The 22,991-nt window shown below is 43.5% G+C and overlaps 1 protein-coding gene and 1 long non-coding RNA gene across 2 annotated transcripts in view; one reads left to right on the forward strand and one right to left on the reverse strand.

The window, feature by feature from the left end:
* Window positions 1-22,991, forward strand: part of TNFRSF21 (TNF receptor superfamily member 21) — a 53,094-nt gene that overhangs the window by 23,232 nt on the left and 6,871 nt on the right. The window contains exon 3 of the mRNA XM_026655850.1: window positions 650-915. Within this exon, the coding sequence (XP_026511635.1) occupies window positions 650-915 (266 nt within the window). The remainder of the gene's footprint in view (window positions 1-649; window positions 916-22,991) is intronic.
* Window positions 809-20,589, reverse strand: LOC113407396. Its single transcript, XR_003369978.1, has 3 exons — window positions 20,155-20,589; window positions 5,014-5,098; window positions 809-894 (listed from the first exon to the last, which is right to left on the reverse strand). It is a non-coding gene; the product is annotated as an uncharacterized LOC113407396 (long non-coding RNA).

Genomic DNA, 22,991 nt, shown 5'->3' on the forward strand with positions numbered 1-22,991 from the left:
ATAAATTTGTTAGTCTCTAAGGTGCCACAAGTACTCCTGTTCTTTTTTAGAAAACTTCAATCACTCTTCTTTACTAGGGATCTCTTCACACCAGAGCAACCCATAGACCGTTTTAGTTGAGTAGCAGTGCTGATGCAACGCATAACTGGATTTCATCACTACTGGATGAACTAAATAAGATTGCAGTGCAGCGGGCTGGATAACAAGTGCCCCTCTCACCAGAATCCACTCTGAAATGTGTAACATCCCCTGCCCCAAATCAAACCAGCAAGTGAAGGGCTAGTTGGCCAGGTATCGTAATGCAACCACCAATGAGGAAGCTTGTTAATATCAGCCACTGCTCAAACACAGCAGCTAATTTTAGAAGATGTCTCTGCATCAGAGGTATTTATGTATTTTACACCGTTTACTTACATAACAAGTGTCAAAGGTGAGTTCTTAAAGCAAAACACTGGGAAGTAGCATGCCTCCCAGGATTATAAGCATCCTTTATTGCTAATGAAAGACCTAAAGAGGTGTTAAATGCATCTCTTAAATGGAAGAGACCCACCCTTCTGCTAGTACAAAACATAAATAGGTTGATATTTAACTGATAAGAGACTGCAAGGCTGGAAACTGCTGTTTCATCTCCACCTCTTCTGTTTGACAGGCATTGACATTCTGAAGCTCGTAGCAGCCCAGGTTGGAAGCCAGTGGAAAGAGATCTACCAATTTCTGAGCAATGCAAGTGACCGTGAGATGGCGGCTTTCTCCAATGGGTACACTGCAGACCATGAAAGGGCCTATGCCGCCTTACAGCACTGGACCATCCGAGGTCCTGAAGCCAGTCTCGCTCAGCTCATCAGCGCACTGCGGCAGCACAGACGTAATGATGTCGTGGAGAAGATCAGAGGCCTGATGGAAGACACAACCCAGGTAAAGTGTATGTTGATTGCAGAGGAAGCTTGTTTTATTTTTTTCATTACACTCTTCATCACAGAAATGTGCACTAGTCTATCCTTCCAAGGCCAGGTCTACACAACAGACCTATGTCAGTATAAGTACGTCACTCGGGGATGTGAAAAATACACACCCCTGTGCAATGCAGTTATACTGACCTAACCCCCTGTATAGACTGGAGAGCTTCTCCCGCCGACATAGCTACCGCTTCTCAGGGAGGTGGATTAACTATACTGATGGGAGAAGCTCTCTTATCAGTGAAGTAGCGTCTTCACTATAGCACTGTACACGAAGACAAGTGCCAAAGAAATGAATGAGACCAAGCCTACAGGTTATTTCAAAGCATCTTGTGGGCTCTAGAACTGGTATACAGTGCAGCCCCAGGGTTCTGATCAGCTGCCATGGACGTCTTGCTGATTACTTCAGTGTGAACTTGTTTAGGCTCCAGGTTAACTGAAGGTTAATATCCCCTAGGGCAGCTTCCATCAGTGCAGCCTTTCCGTGGGGCCCCTAAACTGCACGGGGGCTTGCGTTCAGGCTTCTGCCCTGTGCGGTTGAGCTTTGCGGGAGCAGAGTTCTCGTGCAGCTTTGCTCATGAGGAACGGTACTTGTCTTTATGAACTCCTACCTGAACCCTAGTTAGGGCGGTGCTTGGGAGTGTGGGGAAGGTCTCCTTAGACTTTCACAGTCAGCATTTCTCTTTCCTGTGGTGCTGCCGCCTGCTATTACTGTTTTGTATGTCATTCAGATTGCCTCATGGTTAAATAGCTCTTAAAACTATTCCAGGATTTTGCATATGGAGGTGCCAGCTCTCACGTCTCACGTTAAAGGTAAACTGCAAACAGCATGCATACCTTTATGGTATGCATTAAGAGCTAGGGTTGCTGGAGCAACCTCAAAATTGGGTGCTCCCTGATGTTTGAGTGCTTGATCTTGCAACCATGTATCGCGTTACTGGGTCTTTTACACTTCCTAGTAATGACTTTGTGCTTAGGCTTTAAGTTAATTTTCAAGAGAGATACTTGGGTGTATAGCGCTTCCTAGTTGTAACCCTACCAGAGTCATTTGTGCATGGAACGCAGCTTCTTGTTCCATGTTTAAATAATGAATAGCTTTGTCTTGCAGTGTTCAGTGCAACAGCTTCTATTCTAATTTAATCTAAATAGCCCAAAGTATATAACTGTCTGGTCTGCATGCTGTTCTCCAAGACTTCTTGCATCCAAGATTTAAAACCCTAAATGCAAAGCATAAGACGTAATTATATGTAAAATCAAGTCCTGACATACTTAGATGTGTATATATTTTTTTTCTCTGTGGCATGCATGCGTGAAATTCCTGTTGCGTGTGTAGCATATCAAACTGACTTTCCTAGTCTCCTTGAGTATGTAGTAAACTGTTTTTTGTCTGGTTACATTTTGACATTGAATACCTATGATAAATCCTGAATTAGGAGATCAGATAAAATGGCATTTGGTTTGGATTTGTCATCCGTATCCAATTAGAAAAATTAAAAGATTGCTCAAGAACAGAGCTAGTCAGTGTTGGAGGACTTGTTGAGGCATCACAGTCAGTAATTTAATTACAACCATTGGGTACTGTACATCATTTTTCTCCTGCCCTAAATTCTTATCTTCACTGTTTGAAAGAATTCTCAGGGACTAGGTTTTTATAGCCTGGCAAGACAGTACGTTGAGAGGTAAATATCCTGAATAACTACGTGATGCTTGCTTACACAAAAGATACATCCGTATCCGGTTTGACCATCGCATTTCCTGTAAGAGGACTTATTAAAACAAGCAGGGAATAGATACATTAGTGTCTCTGAGAACAAGTAAAAACAAACCACCTACACTACAGGTTTGGTTCAGTTGTAATCCCCACTGCCTATAGTTACAACCATATGTGTAAGGTTTTTCTGTGTGAGAGACACTCCTCTCTGTTGGGTTTAATGAGCAACAGTGGCCCCAGTTCAGCAAGGCACATGTGCTTAATTCCAAAAACTAGACCTTGGTGAGGAAACGGATTTCTGCAAAACCCATTGCAATGCAGAGAGCACGTGCTTGCACTGTATAGGGCTCTCACTTTGAAGTCAAGAAATTGAGACACTTATTGCTTAGGAGCACTGCAAAATCTTTCATAGGAGGGATATTTTAAAAAGCCGCCTAAAAGTTTTGTCTCAACTAGGATTTAAAGGTGTTTGGAATGTGTCAGCTAAAATGTTCTAACCCCGCTTTTTAAATCCTAGGCGAGAGAAAACCTCCAAGGTTCCTTTCTAAAGGGGAAATAGGCTTGTGTCTTCTGCTGCTGCTTTATAACGTGGAAAGGAAACAGGAACATTTTTTTCAAGTGTTTACAGTAGAAATACAGATCTTGTCAATCAGGGAAGATTTCAACCAGAAAATTAGTAAAACTAGAACATCACAAGAGACGACACTGAGAGCCAAGCAATTAAGGGGGAGAAATTTTTAGTTAGCAAAAAGCAGATGGGCCCTTGGTGAACTCTAGTGCCTGCAAATGCCCATTATGGAGAGGATGGCTTCTGTTAAGTGGTCCAAATGGGCTCTTTCCCTTTTAAAACATGGAAGCTCACAATATACGTTATCTGAGACCTCCAGCAAGACTAGACTGGACGTTCCTTATATTTCAAAGCTTTAAAAGAGAATTCTCAAGACCATACACGCACAGAACAGCACTAACTTGGGCACCTGTATATGTCTCCTAAAAGGAAAAAAGGGAGTACAAATGCAATTTTAAACATTGCAAGTCATCTTTTAAAAACTAATCCATGATTTTTCCAGCGAAGGAGACTTAGTAGGTCTGTATCATTGGGAACTCTTCAGTAGCCTTAGGCCAGGTCTATACTTGAAACATTTGCTGGTACAGTAATATTGGTTAAGGATATGACACTCTTGATATTTGTATACTGGTAAAAGCCCTGGCATAGACACAGTTATACCAACCGAAAAGTGCTTTTCCTGGTATAGCAAACCCTCCTAGTGTAGACTAGGCCTTAATACCATCTTTCAAAAAGAATTGCCAAAGTGACTTCTTTACTGTAAGAACATGACCGACTAAGAGCTTGTTCTCAGAAACTAACGTTACGGGGAAGGGGCGCTGTTTGAACACAAGTGAGAATTGCTGCTCCTGAGCAGTTTGTAACCAGATTGTGTTCATCTCTGGAGTATGGTGCTAGTTCAGTGTCTTACTCTGGGCTTTTGCATGGTGGGATGGTATCCAATTGGATAATGTAGAAACTTTTTTTTTTTTCTGACTCCATTTTGGGCAGGTGGCTGGAGTCTTTAGAACTTAGGGATTTACTAAAAATAGTGCAGGAGTAAATCTCGCAGAATCCTGGGCAATACTTATTCGCTGGTAGGAAATAGGAACTGTTGGGATTTGTGATCTGAATTTTAGGAGCGTGGATGCAGTGATGGGTGGAGTGGAGGCTTCCAATCACAGATCTCGCTGGTAACCTCCAAACAAGGGTAATTTGGCATCCCAAGAGTTGCTCACGATATTTGCCCTGATCTTTCTCTCATCCCTTTTCAGTGTGATTCCAAACACTGACTATTTATTTAGCATATGCAAACCAGTCAGGCCAAGCCACAGCGTTCTTATCAGCGATGTTCAAGGTGTGAAGACCTCCAGGAAGTTGAGTCATTTTGTTATCTGAGTCCTCAACAATATGTGTCATGGTTTGTGGCTGCCCATGTTCACATAGTGCACTGTCTGCAGCACAAATTCCATGTCCAGTACAAAACCGGTTCAGAAGGCTCCATTGCCTTTGCAGTAAATCAAACCCAGGTTGACATTGAGTGGGGTCTGAGACAAGATAATTATGTGTCACTTTCTCTGCGGACCATGAAACTCGCCACAAGTCCTCTACCGCAGTGGTTCTCAACCAAGGGAGTGAGTACCCGTGGGGGATACACAGAGGTCTTCCCAGGATACATCAACTCATCTAGATGTTTGCCAATTTTACAACTGGCTACCATGTGTAGATAGAGACACTATTTGAAAGGACACAAAAATCCTGTCTGTTGTACTTGTTAGGACGTAGCCATTGTCACATACCTGCTTTGCCAAATAAGTTGTTCAGTGTTCCTGGGAATGCAGAGCTCATGGAGAACACAGGAGGAGAAACACCCAGGGACGTTAACTGTAAGATGGAATCTGGTTTTACTTAAAAGCCAGGAACATTTTCTGCAGCTACCTTTTAAAAGAGACTGTGTGACTAGGATGCTGTTCAGTGGAGCACACAGGAGGCATATAAATGGGGTGTGGGGCAGGCTAGATAAAGGGGCCTTTTAAACCAGTGGTTCTCAACCAGGGGTACATGTACCCTCTGGAAGACACCTGTGTACCCACAGGGATACATCAACTCATCTAGATACTTGCCTAGTTTTACAACAGGCTACATATAAAGCACTAGCAGGGTCAGTACAAACTAAAATTTCATACAATGACTTGTTTATACTGCTCTATATGCCATACACTGAAATGTAAGTACAATGTTTATATTCCAATCCATTTATAATTATATGGTAAAAATGAGAGAGTCAGTGATTTTTCAGTAATAGTGTGTCTGTAACACTTTTGCATTTTTATGTCTGATGTTGTAAGCAAGTCGTTTTTAAGTGAGGTGAAACTTGGGGTACACATGACAAATCAGACTCCTGAAAGGGGGACAGCAGTCTGGAAAGGTCGAGAGCCACTGCTCTACCATAAATCCCTCATCTGGTAAACTTATCCACAGAGAGCAATGTGAGGGCAGACGACCATGTGGTGGATTAAACACGTCTTTAATTAACGGTAGATGTGGCATATCATGCAATTTCATGCGTAATACTGCATGCTTAATCTTCCAGAACAAGCTTTTGAAAGTAAACAAGAATCATCACCTTTTCACAGATGGTGAGGCTTTAAAAGCCTCAGTCTCCATTGTCTGCTAATTTTGGACACTTAGGGCCAGAGTGTTTACAGTGCTGAGCTACCTCCAGCTCCCGGTTTGGAGAAACGGTAGATGCTAAGCACCTTTAAAAAATCAAGGTGTTTCTACTTCAGTTCCCAAATCTAAAATCACCGGATAACTTAAAGGATCCAGGCTGAGACATTCACAGCTGCCCAAGAGATTTGGGTGCCCACTTCTTGTAAATGGGAATTGGGTATCAAATTCTCACGAGTGGCTTCAAAAATCTAAGCTCCAGGCCTTAACGTTCTGGCCATTTTTAGTTCCATTTTGAAGGCATCCAGATGCGCCAGTTGGGCTCAGAGCTCTGTTCTGCGCACTCCACAAACACACAGGAAGACATGGCCCCTGCCTCCAATAGCGTGCAAACTGACTAGACCACACGTTGCCTTTCCAGGATGTCATGGGTGGGTTCCTGCTTGCTCTACTCCCACCAGAGGTGCCAACTTTCTACTGTGCTGGGGAGTGCTTGACTCCTGGCTCTGGCCCAGGGCCCGCCCCATTTCTCCCCCGAGCACGCCCGCCATCACTCCTTCCAGCACCTCCTGCATGCTGCGGAACAGCTGATGGTGGAAGGCACTGGGAGGGAGGGGGGAGAGTGCCGGTGGGTGCTCAGCACCCACCATTTTTTTTTTTCCTGTGGGTCCTCCAACCCCGAAGTACCCATGGAGTCGGAGCCTATCACTCCCACATGTAACTTCAGTGAAGTCAATGGGATTACACATGCCCAGTGAGTGAGACTTGGCCTAAAGCCAAATGCATTGGTAATATAAAGGCACACACTTCTTTGCATGCATTTCATCTTAAAAAGTGAGTAGCAAAGCCTTGCTTCCCTGCCTAGCCATCTGCATCTGCCTGTCTGTGGTAGGGTAAGGATGTATTCAGGAAACTAGCCTGCTTGTTGCCTGGGAAGCAATGCAGCTTGATAAGGACTGTGGAAATGCCTCCAGTCACCCTGTTGGTAGAAGATAGCAGGGCTGACAGCACTGTTTCTTTGCATAGCTCTTGTAGCTTGGAAAGAATGGAAATGGCATAGGGGCTGGAAAGGGGTTTAACTGCCAGGGAACAGAATCCTGTGAGAATCCCAAGGAATAGACTTGACAAGCTTGCCATATATCAAAACATTATTCAAGCTAAAATCACCAAGCAGCAACTCTGAAAGATAATTCCTTTTTAAAAAGTGCTGTGCTCTCTGTTTCCAAACATCATATGGCATCTGGAGGCTAGCAATCTACCCTCAAGCCTCTAACGATCACTTTCTAGCAGTGGCATTGGTTTGCTTTCCTGGAAAGTAGTGAAATTAGGTCACTAATCTCTTCAACAAGCTGCATTAGGCCTGCCTACAGGAGTTCAATCAGTGCTGCTCTAATGGTTCATTTAAAAAAAAAAATTCAGCTGGTGCAGCCCCCTCTGTGGACACTTTTATTTCAGTTCATCTTAAACAGATTGCTAATCAGCTTCCTCCAACAGCCCCCTATTGTGACTCTAGGCACCCCTGTATTCACAGCCTACATACTACTGCAATGATATTTTGCACAAAATATGCCTTGTGAGGTGTCATAAGAAAGCCTGTAACATTGAATCATTGTAAAGTGCATGTGTTAGCCTTATATATGAAGTTATGAATTCCTCTGTATGATGTTAATAGAACATGTTTAAGACCAGATAGCCTAGGTAGAGGTGATAAACAGGTCTCCCCTAAACAAAGGAATGTGGGTTTGCCTCAGTTTCCATACTAGCAGTATACAAAGCCATCAAGCTAAACCAATGGGTGTTATGTTCCTGAACTCAAGAGACAAAATTAACAGGGCTCCTGCACCCCAAAGAGAGACAGGAGACTGAGTCCCCAGGAAGCCTTCCTGACATGTAAGACAAAGAAATCCATTTGGGGCATATAAGGAACAGAGAAACTCCATCTTTATCCTTCACTGTAGGAGACAAAGAAAACAGTCTATTTGATCTCCGTGATGCATCCTGACTGGTAGATGGCTGGAAAGGAGACTTGATGAAAGAAACTTTCTCAAACAAAGGCTGTATCTTGCTAGGTGTTCTCAAACTGGGGGTCAGGACCCCTCAGGGGATCGCAAGGTTATTACATGGAGGTCGCGAGCTGTCAGCCTCCACCCCAAACCGTGCTTTGCCTCCAGCATTTATAGTGGTGTTATATAAAAAAGTGTTTTTAATTTGTATTTAAGGGGGAATCACACTCAGAGCTTGCTATGTGAAAGGGGTCACCCGTACAAAAGTTTGAGAACCATTGTGCTAGAATAAATTTTAGACTTTTAGACATAAGAACAGCCATACTGGGTAAGACCAACGGTCCCTCTAGCCCTGTATACTGTCTTTCAACAGTGGCCAATGCCAGGTGCCCCAGAGGAAATGAACAAAACAGGTAATCATCAAGTGATTCATCCCCTGTTGCCCATTTCCCAGCTTCTGGCAGACAGAGGCTAGGGTCACCATCCCTGCCCATCCTGGCTAATAGCCATTGATGGATCTATCCTCCATGAACTTATCTAGTTCTTTTTTGAACCCTGTTATAGTCTTCAGAACATCCTCTGGCAAGGAGTTCCACAGGTTGACTGTGCATTGTGTGAAGAACTACTTCCTTTTTTTTTGTTTTAATTTTATTGGGTGACCCCTAGTTCTTGTGTTATGAGAAGTAAATAATAGTTCCTTATTTACTTACTCTACACCAGTCATGCTTTTATAGACCTCAATCATATCCCCCCTTAGTCGTCTTTTCCAAGCTGAAAAGTCCCCATCTTATTAATCTCTCCTCATATGGCAGACGCTCCATACCCCTAATCATTTTTGTTGCCCTATTCTATACCTTTTCCAATTCCAATATATCTTTTTTTTGAGATGGGGCAACCACATCTGCATGCATTATTCAAGATGTGGGCATACCATGGATTTATACAGAGGCAAGATATTTTCTGTCTTATTATGTAACCCTTTCTTAATGATTCCCAACATTCTGATCGCTTTTTTTGACTGCCGCTGCACATTGAGTGGATGTTTTCAGAGAACTATTCACAATGACTCCAAGATCTTTCTTGAGTGGTAACAGCTAATTTAGACCCCATCATTTTATATGTACAGTTGGGACTGTTTTCCAATGTGCATTACTTTGCACTTATCAGCATTGAATTTCATCTGCCATTTTGTTGCCCAGTCACCCAGTTTTGTGGGATCCTTTTGTAGTTCTTCGCAGTCTGCTTGGGACTTAACTATCTTGAGTAGTTTTGTATTATCTGCAAATTTTGTCACCTCACTGTTTCCAGATCATTTATGAATATGTTGAATAGAACTGGTCCCAGTACAGATCCCTGGGGGACACCACTATTTACCTCTCTCCATTCTGAAAACTGACCATTTATTCCTACCCTTTCTTTGCTATCTTTTAACCAGTGACCAATCCATGAGGGGACCTTCCCTGTTATCCCACGACAGCTTGCTTTGCTTAAGACTCTTTGGTGAGGGACCTTGTCAAAGGCTATCTCAAAATCTAAGTACACTATATCCACTGGATCCCTCTTGTCCACATGCTTGTTGACCCCCCTCAAAGAATTCTAGTAGAATGGTGAGGCATGATTTCTCTTTACAAAAACCATGTTGACTTTCCCCAATAAATTGTGTTAATCTATGTGTCTGACAACTTTTTTCCTTACTATAGTTTCAACCAGTTTGCCCGGTACTGAAGTCAGGCTTACTGGCCTGTATTTGCTGGGATCAGCTCCGGAGCCCTTTTTAAAAACTGGTGTCACATTAGTTATCTTCCAGTCATTTGGTACAGAAGCTGATTTAAATGATAGGTTACAGACTACAGTTAGTAGTTCTGCAATTTCACATTTGAGTTCCTTCAGAACTCTTGGGTGAATACCATCTGGTCCTCGTGACTTATTACTGTTTAGTTCAATGGTTCTCAAAGCCAGTCCGCCACTTGTTCAGGGAAAGCCCCTGGTGGGCCGGGCCGGTTTGTTTACCTGCCACGTCTGCAGGTTCAACCAATCGCGGCTCCGATTGGCCACGGTTTGCCACTCCAGGCCAATGGGGGCTGCAGGAAGTGGCGCAGGCTGAGGGACGTGCTGGCCGCCCTTCCCAGAGCGGCGAACTGTGGCCAGTGGGAGCTGCGATCGGCCGAACCTGCGGAACAGCAGGTAAACAAATGGGTCCGGCCTGCCAGGATTTTCCCTGAACAAGCAGCGGACCGGCTTTGAGAACGACTGGTTTAGTTTATCAATTTGTTCCAAAACCACCTCTAATGACACCTCAATCTTGGATAGTCTCTATGTAAAAGAATAAATGGACACAAATCAGACATCAGGAATGGTAACATACAAAAGCCAGTAGGAGAACACTTCAGTCTTCCTGGACATTCAATAAGAGATTTAAAAGTAGCCATTCTTCAACAAAAAAAACTTCAGAAACAGACTTCAAAGAGAAACTGCAGAACTACAACTCATTTGCAAATTTAACACCATTAATTTGGACTTGAATAGGGACTGGGAGTGGCTGGCTCACTACAAAAGCAACTTTCCCTCTCCTGGTATTGACACCTCCTCATCAATTATTGGGAGTGGACCACATCCACCCTGATTGAATTGGCCTTGTCATCACTGGTTCTCCACTTGTAAGGTAGCTCCCTTTTTTTCCTGTGTCAGTATATTTATGCCTGCATCTGTAATTTTCACTCCATGCATCTGAAGAAGTGGGTTTTTTTACCCACAAAAGCTTATGCCCAAATAAATGTTAGTCTTTAAGGTGCCACCGGACTCCTCATTGTTCTTGTGGATACAGACTAACACAGCTACCCCTCTGAGGCCTGGTCTACACTACGACTTTAATTCGGATTTAGCTGCGTTAATCCGAATTAATCCTTAACCCGTCCACACAACGGAGCCAGTTACTTCGAATTAAAGGGCACTTAAAATCGATTTCTGTACTCCACCCCGACGAGCGGAGTAGCACCAAAATCGATTTTGTTAATTCAAATTAGGGGTAGTGTGGCCGCACACCACCGAATTAATGTGGTTAAAATTAATGGGGTAGTGTGGCCGCACACCACCGAATTAATGTGGTTAAAAACCGAATTAATGTGCTTAGTGTGGCCGCACACAATCGAATTTATACAATCTGTTTCCCAAATTCGAATTATCTAAATTCGAATTAATCTCGTAGTGTAGACGTACCCTGATACTTGGTTCCTCAGATTTGTCATCTAAAAAGAATGGCTCAGGTTTGAGAATCTCCCTTACATCGTCAGCCGTGAAGACAGATGCAAAGAATTCATTTAGCTTCTACCCAATGTCCTTATCGTCCTTGAGTGCTCGTTTAGCATCTTGATTGTCCAGTAGCCCTACTGGTTGTTTAGCAGGCTTCCTGCTTCTGATGTACTTAAAAAAAAATTGCTATTACTTTTTGAGTCTTTGGCTAACTGTTCTTCAAATTCTTTTGTGCGCTTCCTCATTATATTTTTACAATTCATTTGCCAGAGTTTATGCTCCTTTCTATTTTTCTCTCTAAGATTTAACTTCCACTTTTTCAAGGATGCCTTTTTGCCTTACTGCTTTTTTTTTTACTTTGTTGTCTAGCCACAATGGCACCTTTTTTGATTCTATTATGTTTTTTAATTTGGGGTATACATTTAGGTTGAGCCTCTATTATGGTGTCTTTAAAAAATTTCCATGCAGCTTGCAGGGATTTCACTTTTGGCACTGTACCTTTTAATTTCTGTTTAACGTCCTCATTTTTTTGTTGTCCCCCTTTCTGAAAGATGTGTGTTTTCACTTTTATTTACTTGTAATCATCTCTACCTTTTATCTCTTTTGCTTGGTATCACTTAATCTCTGCTCTTTTTTTAATGAACTTGTTTTACTTTTACTGTAAACCATCTTAGGGCTGTCGTTGAAGGGAAGGGTGTATCCACCGCAGTTAAATTAGTAAACTGTGATGTATTGACTCTTTAACAGAGGAGCAAACTTAATATCTTCTGTGAATGTACTATGGTAGGGGGCAACAGAGGGTCCTGTGGCACCTTTGAGACTAACAGAAGTATTGGGAGCATAAGCTTTCGTGGGTAAGAACCTCACTTCTTCAGATGCAAGTAATGGAAATCTCCAGAGGCAGGTATAAATCAGTGTGGAGATAACGAGGTTAGTTCAATCAGGGAGGGTGAGGTGCTCTGCTAGCAGTTGAGGTGTGAACGCCAAGGGTGGAGAAACTGCTTCTGTAGTTGGATAGCCATTCACAGTCTTTGTTTAATCCTGATCTGATGGTGTCAAATTTGCAAATGAACTGGAGCTCAGCAGTTTCTCTTTGGAGTCTGGTCCTGAAGTTTTTTTGCTGTAAGATGGCTACCTTTACATCTGCTATTGTGTGGCCAGGGAGGTTGAAGTGTTCTCCTACAGGTTTTTGTATATTGCCATTCCTGATATCTGACTTGTGTCCATTTATCCTCTTGCGTAGTGACTGTCCAGTTTGGCCAATGTACATAGCAGAGGGGCATTGCTGGCATATGATGGCATATATAACATTGGTGGACGTGCAGGTGAATGAGCCGGTGATGTTGTAGCTGATCTGGTTAGGTCCTGTGATAGTGCTGCTGGTGTAGATATGTGGGCAGAGTTGGCATCGAGGTTTGTTGCATGGGTTGGTTCCTGAGTTAGAGTTGTTATGGTGCGGTGCGTGGTTGCTGGTGAGAATATGCTTAAGGTTGGCAGGTTGTCTGTGGGCGAGGACTGGCCTGCCTCCCAAGGTCTGTGAAAGCGAGGGATCATTATGCAGGATGGGTTGTAGATCACTGATGATGCGTTGGAGAGGTTTAAGCTGAGGACTGTAGGTGATGGCCAGTGGAGTTCTGTTGGTTTCTCTTCTGGGCCTGTCTTGTAGCAGAAGGCTTCTGGGTATACGTAGGGGCTGTACAAATATGTCTGAGGAGTTCAGGAGCTAGAGTTCACTGATTGTTACTTGCCAGGCGATGTTTGGGCCGGGAGAGCCCTGAGGAGTTTGCTGGCAAGGAAGACAGGCTGGTGCGGCAGGGGGCTGACACACAATCTAATTGTCAGTAAAACTCACTCTTGTCTAGGCAGAGAGGTAACACAGTGGCTCCCCCGCAGTGTTTCTCCTGTACAACAGCAGCATCCTTTAGCTTGGAGACTGGATATGGCCCTATCACTAGTACCATGCGGCGTCTGACTTACCATTCCAGTTCACTCACTGGTGTGATGTGAGACCAAACCCTTTTTCCCTGCTGCTCTGTGGCAAGTCCTGGTCTGTCTTTTGAGTGGCACTTACAAGAGCTCCAGCAAAGGGGTTAATTTTATCAGGCTAACGGCACCGGAATTCCTTTTTTGGAGGTTGCCGTGTAATTGTAGCCGTGTTGGTTCCAGGATATTAGAGAGACAGGATGGGTGAGGTAGTCTTATTGGGCCAACTTCTTTTTTGTACAGATGATGTCTCTCTACTGGTAAATGTTCCACACAGCAATCCATCCACTGAATGTACAGGGCTAGTTAACATGCTGAGGCAACACCCAGCATGTTAAACGAACGCTAAAAGGGCCCTAAGGGTACGGATTTGAGATTGGAGCCTGGTGCATTTCTGCAAGTTACTACTATGCCTGAACACGCTTACCCAAACGTATTCTCTAAATGAGTTTCTGGAATTTGTCAAGATGGAGGTAAGGAAAGGGATATGTGGGGAGAAGAGAACTTTGGGGAGGTGACTGGAGAGGCACAGAAGACAGGTGAGGGGAAAGTGTCCTACTGGATTCTGGGACATGTACATGAACCTTACCTAAGCTAGAGAATGTCCACATTGCAACCCATCCCTTAAAGGTTTGATGCAAGTAGACACAACAAACTGGGGTGGAGTCTGGATTGTTTTCTCCCCTAGAGGTGTCCTCTCCAAAGCAGGGTTGAGATGCAGTGATAATGTGAGACGCTTGTGCTGCTGGTGGTGGTGGTGTAGCTGGACTGTAGGACTTGCCTCCCTTAGCTTTCCCAGTAGCTGTCACTGGGATGAAGCTGGCTTGTTCCTTTAAAAAATCTCAGTTCATTTTAAGAAGCAAAGTTAGCTGTGTACATAGTACAATGCCTGGCAATGAACACTTCTGAAGCAGTAACCTTCTCATACCTGAAAAGCTTGTATGAGAAACCATTCATTTATTTGCACCTGTAACTAGCTCGTCCTCAAAGCCATGGTTTCAAGGCTTCCAAAAAGGTTGCCAGTTAATCCAGTTCCCACTGGATGAGTACCCACCATTGAGACCATCAAACTGGCTTCTTATGGAGTCGCCCTTCAGATGAATAGCAGCTGTACTGCCACAGAATATCTAGCTATGGGTGGCCCTACTGCAGAGGCTCTCATTCCATCCCTTAGCTTGTTCTGGCCATGCTCTGCTCTGCTCTCAAATCAGTGGTGTACACCTAGCATGCTTCCGTACCTAGGGCACAGCAGGGTATGTTAGAGACTTGAGAATTAACCTGAAAGCTGAACTCTGTTGCTCTCATTTGTCCATCCTTCTTCCAGTGCATCCATAAGACTCCTTTGCCACAGTGCCTACAAAACCCAGCTTGCTGACTGGCTGGACAGGTGACTAGTTGTGACTGTTCCTCTTCCCCTTCTTTCCTTTTCCTACTCCCTGTTTGTATCCACAGCTTTAAAATCCCCACTACGAACCCATGTAATAAAGCATGCTAAACCTCGGGGACTTACATGGCCTCCATCACTGTAGTAACTGAGCACGTCACAGTCTTTAATGAAGTTATCCTCGGAACACACTGGTGAGGTGGGGAAGTTCTTATCTCCATTTCGTAAATGGGGTACTGAGGAATTAGGAGACTTTTTCTCCAAGGTTACCCAAGAGCTGCAAATTGAAGTCTGGCTTCCAGAATGCCAGGCTAGCACCCCAATCACTGGACCATCCTCCCCAGCCCTCCTTCACTTACTTGTCTGCCTCCCTTACCCTTTATCTGTTTTACCTTCAAGGCAAGAATTCTTTCTGGGATTTGTCCAGCACAACAGGGGCCCCCACTCTTGATTGGAGTCTTTGGGCACTACCATAATATAAATATTTACTGCTCCTACTACTAATGTGTAAGCATAGAATTAATTTAAATCCATTCATCTGTAGAGCGCAGCATGGCATATAACAAGAGAATTTCTCTGCTGAATGCTTGCTGGGTTGTTACTCTGTAAGGTTATGCCAGTCTTACATCACACGGAGTGAATTTAGGTTAAAACTAGATTAGCCCTCTGGCTCACTTTGTCTTCTGGATCAGTGACTGCTGTGAAAATAAGCAAAGAGCAGAACAACTCTGGGAAGAACTTTGAGGTGTGTTAGCATGTACAGATCCTAATGAGCTCTGGCTTGCGTGATGAGCTGGAAAAGCACGCACCGAATTGGAACAATGTTTGCAAGAAAGAGAGCACATCCTGCAAAATGTCTCCTTTCCAGGCTTGTCCTGTTGGGGAAAATTAATGGCTGTTTTCCATATGTTGGGTTCTATTGCCTATTTGCATCCAAACACTTTGTAGAATATTAGCTCTTCCCAGAATCCCCGTAGCATTCTGTCCAAAGGGCTTTGCTTTGTGATTACTAATAACTTGCAAATCTCCATTCCTGGGATGGTTGTAGAAGCTCAACATTTGTGTCCCTACCTTAAGCTGTACTTGGTTCTGTTTGGGCACAAGGTCAATTGCAGTGATCTGCTTAGCAGCTTAAAGGTGATAATAGGCCAGTATAGTTTGTCTTGCAACATGACCCTAAATATCTTCACACCAGCTGCAGAGTGTAGCTAACTGTAACTAGCAGTGTTGCATAGCATGTCCGGTTTACTAAAATAACAGTGCCAGAACACTATAGGTACTCTAATGCACTAGGGTTTTTTGCGACTTTTATTACTCTTATCCCTAATTTACCTTTTTTGTGACTTTACTGGATACAGCTGAAGTATTTTAGAGCCCTGACTTAAGGGCAGTAAGTAAACATCCTCATGACAGCAATATTTGTGTTACTCATAAGAACATAAGAATGGCCCTACTGGGTCAGACCAAAGGTCCATCTAGCCCAGTATCCTGTCTTCTGACAGTGGCCAGTGCCAGGTGCCCCAGAGGGAATGAAAAGAACAGGTAATCATCAAATGATCCATCCCCTTTCTCTCATTCCCAGCTTCTGGCAAACAGAGGCTAGGGACACCATTCCTGCCTATCCTGGCTAATAGCCCTTGGTGGACCTATCCTCCATGAATTTATCTACTTCTTTTTTGAACCCCGTTATGGTCTTGGCCTTCAGAACATCCTCTGGCAAGGAGTTCCACAGGTTGACTGTGTGTTGTGTGAATACTTCCTTTTATTTGTGTTAAACCTACTACCTATTAATTTCATTTGGTGACCCCTAGTTCTTGTGTTATGAGAAGTAGTAAACAACACTTCCTTATCTACTTTCTCTACACCCAGTCATGATTTTATAGACCTCAATCATATCTCCCCTTAGCCGTCTCTTTTCCAAGCTGAAAAGTCCCAGTCTTATTAATCTCTCCGTAGAAGGAAGCCGTTCCATACCCCTAATAATTTTTGTTGCCCTTTTCTGAACCTTTTCCCATTCCAGTATATCTTTTTTTGAGATGAGGCGACCACATCTGCATGCAGTATTCACGATGCGGGTGTACCATGGATTTATACAGAGGCAACATGATATTTTCTGTCCTATTTTCTATCCCTTTCTTAATTATTCCCAGCATTCTGTTCGCTTTTTTGACTGCTGCTGCACATTGAATGGATATTTTCAGAGAACTATCCACAATGACTCCCAAGATCTCGTCCTTGAGTGGGAACAGCTAATTTAGACCCCATTGTTTTATATCTATAGTTGGGATTACGTTTTCCAATGTGCATTACTTTGCATTTATCAACATTGAATTTCATCTGCCATTTTGTTGCCCAGTCACCCAGTTTTGAGAGAACCTTTTGTAGCTCTTCCCAGTCTGCCTGGGTCTTAACTATCTTTAGTAATTTTATATCATCTGCAAATTTTGCCACTCATGTCAGCTGAGGCCCATGTTACTTGTTATCCCAGGTGCAATTGTTTTAAAGGGGGTGGGTAGTGCAGGGAAGTTCAGTGTATCAATCTAAACACATTTCTGAATCTTCCTAGTATTCGGGCTCTAGATTCTGTTGCTGACGCAGTACTTGACACGCTATGTGACATTCGGTCTCTCTGCAGCTTTCCCCATCTGGGGGATGGTGAAGGAAAAAGAGGATGTGAAAGTTCCATATGAAGCAGTATTGCAAATAGCCTATAGCTGTTCCAAGGTTCAGTTCTGTTACTTCCTGTTATCAGAGCTCAAAACCCTTTGGTCTGGATCTTTCAAGCTGCTCTTTTCAAATGCAGCCTAAATCTTTTGCTGTGTCAGACTCCTGGTTCATGAATTCTTTACTTAATTTCCCCTTTTAGCGAAACAGAGAACTGGGCACTTTTTTTATGGGGCTTTACAGCTAAATTCCTCACTTGCAAGGTTCGAGATGGGAAGGAATTAAACGCTGCACAGATGTCAGTCTGTGTAGTGAGTATCTGAAATGCAAAGGCAGGCAATTAAATAAGAAGGGTACGTGAAAACATATTTTCCCCCTGATTTCAGGAATGCCATTTATTTGACCATCCATTGTACCAAAGTGGAGTGTAAAGAGACCTAAATTTAGATTAAGGCGTGTCTTTAGGGAAAACGTGCATCAAACTAGATCAGATATGGGTGTGTTTGATTATGGATGAATATCAGTTGGGGTTTGGGGAATCTGTTTTTGTGATCTATCTGAACACGGGTATACCTTCCAGTGAATTAGTAGGGGTGGGAGTACAAGACCTTGAAGGACTTAGTATGAACTAAGGGAGAACTAAGGCAGTGTGGGTGTGACAGTGCTGTTCTCTAAACATGTTAGGGAAACATAGAGCCTAGATCTCAAACTAATCCTGCTCCGGAGATCTACGCTGGTTAGTGTGGTTAACGCCTGTAGTGCCCATGTAGTCTTTTTACAAAATCTTTGGAAAGTTCAAGGCTATCAGGATACAACAAGTATTGTAACCACCTGCCCTGATTTGATTGGGGGGGGAGAGATAGCTCAGTGGTTTGAGCATTGGCCTGCTAAACCCAGGGTTGAGTTCAATCCTTGAGGGGGCCGTTTAGGGATTTGGGGATTTAGTTGGGGATTGGTCCTGCTTTGAGCAGCACTAGATGACCTCCTGAGGTCCCTTCCAACCCTGATATTCTATGATTATATTTGTAATGTAGACAAACCCCAAGATTTTGACCTGTACTATGACGATCCCTAATTCGGTGTTAGAACCATGGGATGTCCTGTCTACACTAGTGACAAAGTATTGGAACAAACACTCTTAATCATGGCTGGCGCCCCGTTAAACTCAATACCATTAAAACTGAGTCCTGCATGCCCACTTCAGGAAGACATTGCCCAATAAACATCATTATTGATGTTAACGATGTTCTTGGCATTCTACAGGGCACAAATACAGCCCTTGCCCCAAAGAGCTTAACACTTCAACAGTAGTCACACAGCCTGAACACTCTCAGAAATCAGAGGTGGGGAAAACGTGGGTTTTTAAGTGGCTTTTTTTGAGGGAAGAGGGTGTTACGCTGGAGAACTAAGAGCGAGGGTGTTTGGCATTGCGCACACAGTCTCTGTCATCTCTCTGGCTCTTATGTGCAGGAGAGAGGTGTGAAGATTTTTGTATGAGTCTTCCTGGCACTTTTAATTTCTTTCAAAATGGCCAGTCTCTTAATTCGAGCCAGGAAAATTGTGGAAGAGTGGTAAGAGGGAGAAGCCAATTGTTTGTCTTTCAGTAGACACAGCAGAACGCTCTCTTTCGGCTGGCTGACCAGTTAATGGTAGCCGTTAACTGACTTTGAGTTAAAAAGACCTTTCAGAAATAAAATCTCTCCCCTTAATGAACATGCATATATAAAACTGTAGCTTGGAGGAATGGTGTGAAGTTCCCCTATTGATAAAAATGAGCTTGGAGCTCTGAAGAGGGTTGGAAAGAGAATTGCAATTTAAATGTCTTCCTCCTTTGAAATTCTGTACAGGAACTTAATCCAGTGTATGCTCCCACCCCCTACACCCCAAACAGTGATCAAAACTGCCAAGCTATGGACATTAAGTGACCCCACCTAACTTCCTCCACCGGTGCAGATAATCTGGAAATTTTAACTTAGAGGGCTGATTGTAAAATAGACAAATCTGGTGCCAGTTGAACATGTACACAATTTATTGGGGTGTATCTTCCTCATGTGTGCATGGAGGGCTTATTAGCTTTAATGGGAGTTAAGTGCTTTGAGAGATTATTAATTGCAGTCTGGCCGGCAATGCACAGTGTCTTGTTCCTCCCACCTGCTGTGCCTTCTGTTCCTTCCGGTAAGATCATGCCTGCTTGCAATGAGTGCCTGCTGAGGCATGTCTAGTCTGCTGTACTGTTTGTGCAGAGTATGTCCTCCCTCACAGCTTGGAACTGACTGGGCTCTCGTCAGTTTCATTCAGGTCATCCCCTCCTCCAGGGCTGTGGAATCTTAATGCAAGGAAGCAGGGAAACAGCAACCCCATCCTAAATGTAAATCCCTCATCTCTTATGCAGTGAAAACTGGGCTGTCACCTGACCCAATGACCACAAAGTCTCCGTCTCTAAGGGTATGTCTACACTACGGGATTAATCCAAATTTAGATAATTCGAATTTGGGAAACAGGTTGTATAAATTCGATTGTGCGCGGCCACACTAAGCACATTAATTCGGTTTTTAACCACATTAATTCGGTGGTGTGCGGCCACACTACCCCATTAATTTAACCACATTAATTCGGTGGTGTGCGGCCACACTAACCCTAATTCGAATTAACAAAATCGATTTTGGCGCTACTCCACTCGTCGAGGTGGAGTACCGAAATCGATTTTAAGTGCCCTTTAATTCGAATTAACTGGCTCTGTAGTGTGGATGGGTGAAGGGTTAATTCGGATTAACGCTGCTAAATCCGAATTAAAGTCGTAGTGTAGACCAGGCCTAAGATTTTCTCCGTTGACTACAGCCAGCTGCTAAATTGGCCGGAAAAATAACAGTTCCGTTAGTTGTGTGTGTTAGGCAAGAAAACTGCCGCTTAACCAAAATACAGGTAGCTGCTGCTTTGTTGGCATTAGGCAATTAGCCAGTATAATGCACTATTTAATTAAAACTTACCATCCAGCTTCTTTTTAAGCTTCAGGTCCAAACACTTAAGTTCCCTCATTGTAGTTTAGTAACAAAAACAATGCACGTGCTGTTCTGGTTCCAGTGAGACAGATTCATCTGTTAGTGCTTGTTCATGAGCTGCATATAAATTTTAAACCCATTATGCTGTCTGAAGGTCTCTGTGAGGTGAAGAGATAGCAGAGAGTCTTGATGCGTTCCTTAACGAAGCGCCCACAACTAGACGCGCGCCGAGGGAATGCAGAGAGTGCAACACGTGTCTTTTACGGGAAAAAATCCAAACCGCTATTGTGTCGAAACGTGTTCCTTGCCTGTTCCCTTCCATGAGGGGGCTGCAAATGCACATTTGAGTTCACTTGAGTCCTCAGACATCCCAGTATGAATTGCAGCTTTGTACAAATGTGAATTGAATTTAGCTGAGCCCAGTGTTTTTCTTAACTTCCCTAGCCCTCCATTTTTATAAAGTAAGGTATTCAGTGAGTCATATGGCCCTGGCTGTAATAGAATAACCATTGATGTAAGAGACCTTGGCCGTTTGCTGACATGCACAGAAAACTGAAAGGTTCATTGCATGAGGCTGACCCGATAATCTTTCCAGCTAGAGTTAAGAGCCCTGAAGTAGTTGCTTTTCTTGCACTCGTCAGGTGAATTTGTCTGTCCCTCCATGTGCTTCTAAAAGCTACTGCTAAATTTAAGGAATAATCCAAAAGAGCGATGCAAAGCTAAAATGAGTAGAAGTCCAGCACCGTTTGCTAGATTCCCCACCTGGCAAATCGAAGTCGTCTGTAACTCTGGAGACACTGATGATGTGCCAATATGATAAATTCTGGGATACCATTAATAAACCAACAAGAGCTTGGCCGCCATCATGAATGGGAAAGAATTGACAATTTCATCTGGATGTTGCCCACAACTTGCGTAATGGTACAGGTAGATGGGAGGGCGGGGCAAGGATGATCAGGTACATGTTCAGGATGTTCAGGTCTGGTTTTACAGTTCACCTTAGAGGTGGTTCAGACACAAGTCTTCCTTCCCCCTGTACTTAAGATCACTGAACTTCAGACACGGCTGGCTGAATCGCTCAGGTACCATGAGTGCTCTAGAAGGGTATATAAACGAATGAGCATAAGTACATTCATATTATTCACAGATGTTAATACATAAAGATCACAATAACTTATCAGCCAGCTGAACTGAAGACTATCCAGTACTGCAGTGTAATAAAGCCAATGGAAACATTTTCAGCCAAAATAAAGAACCAGCTGTAAAAATACAGGCCGTAGGGATGCTGTCAGCAGCTGGTCGTTGGCTGAAGGTCGTTTAAGAAGGCCCTCACAGCTGCCTTTAGGAATCAAGTCCTGTGTATTTCAGCAGGCCATTTTAAGTGCCTTCTAGGGCTTTTTAAAAAATTGTTGCCTCTCTGTTCCCAGCTAGGAACTAATCCCATAGTGTCTGGGGCGGTGAGCTTGAAGTTGTCTGTTTTGTCTTGGCGCCAGTTCCCATTGCCACATTACGTTTAGGGACTGAAGAGACCTAGCGGGAGGTGCAGTCACTCAAGTCCTTGGAGCCTGGAAGTTAAAGAGCCTGGAATAGCAGAATGATACTTTTGTGCAATGCAAACTTCTAGCTGCAGTAACTTAGAAAAATTGGTGCAATTTAATCATGTTTTGTTGCAAAGGGTTACTGATTCATCAAAGCTGTTAATTGGTTTCAGTATGAAAAACAAATGTGTAACTGTTTGGTGAGATAAATATGCGCGTCAGGGATAGTGAATGCCTCTCTTATTAGACATGGTGATTCCCAATGCAGTGAGATTGCTCTTCTTTGCCTCTTCTGCACTTGACAGGCAATATTTGCTTCTATCCTCATTAGACTGTTACTGCAATGACTAATGTAAGGCTCCCCTGTAGAAAGGTAAAAGGGAATGAGAATACCGAGGAGTTCCACAGTGCCTTCTATCTAAGCCATCCATAAGCTCTAACCAATTGTGAGGTGAGTAGGTTGTATTGTCCCCCTTTTTTCCACAAATGGGGTAGCCCAGGCATAGAAGCTGTCTTGGAAGCCTGGGCAGAGCGGGGAATAGAATCTAGATCTCCAGACTCCCAGACCAGTGTCTTACCCAGGAGACTATTTATGATCAGCTGGACACAGAGTCTAGTAGCGTCTTCACTCTCCAAGGAGCCCATGGTACTGGCTAAACTGTGTATGGGAATTGTTTTTCCAGCTTCTGAAACATAGCTACCCATGGGGCAGTACTCGGCTGGATACAACGCTATGACCCCAGCTTAGGTCAGGAAGCGGACAGCACCTTTCTAGACTAGTGCTTTAAAAATAAGACTTGCAAGCAGGTTCATGTAAGTTAGTCAGTCTATTAATAGTTCTCCAAAGCAGTGTTTTACTCTCCTTCTAAACACTGTCACTCTGCTTTCTTTCCCTCATTGTTTAAACATTAACACATGTTCCAGAATCCTGTTTACTTTGCCTAAGAAGCTAACAACAGTGTGTTCAAAACAGGTCAGGCTCTGAGGATTTTTACATTCTAGAAAACCACCCTTTCTTGAATGCTTTAGCAGCTGTTTGTGATTTACTTGGTATTTAGTTACAGTAGTGTTAAGAGGCATTAAGTATTCAACATCCCTTATCCTTTTGGTCTTGTCTCTTCATGCCCCTTGTTCTTCAGACCTCTCTTGTGGCTAAAAATAGGCTTGCACCTGGGTATTGAGCAGGTAAATCGCACGTGTACCGTTTTAGAAGAGTTAGCCGCGGTGTCAAATTATTTTTAAAGGTAAAATCCCCATCCTGTAGGATGCTGTGTTGGAAGCATCCAG

The sequence above is a fragment of the Terrapene carolina genome, unplaced genomic scaffold (genome assembly GCF_002925995.2).
Source record: "Terrapene carolina triunguis isolate 2854851 unplaced genomic scaffold, T_m_triunguis-2.0 Scaffold42, whole genome shotgun sequence".
NCBI classification, from domain to species: Eukaryota; Metazoa; Chordata; order Testudines; family Emydidae; genus Terrapene; species Terrapene triunguis.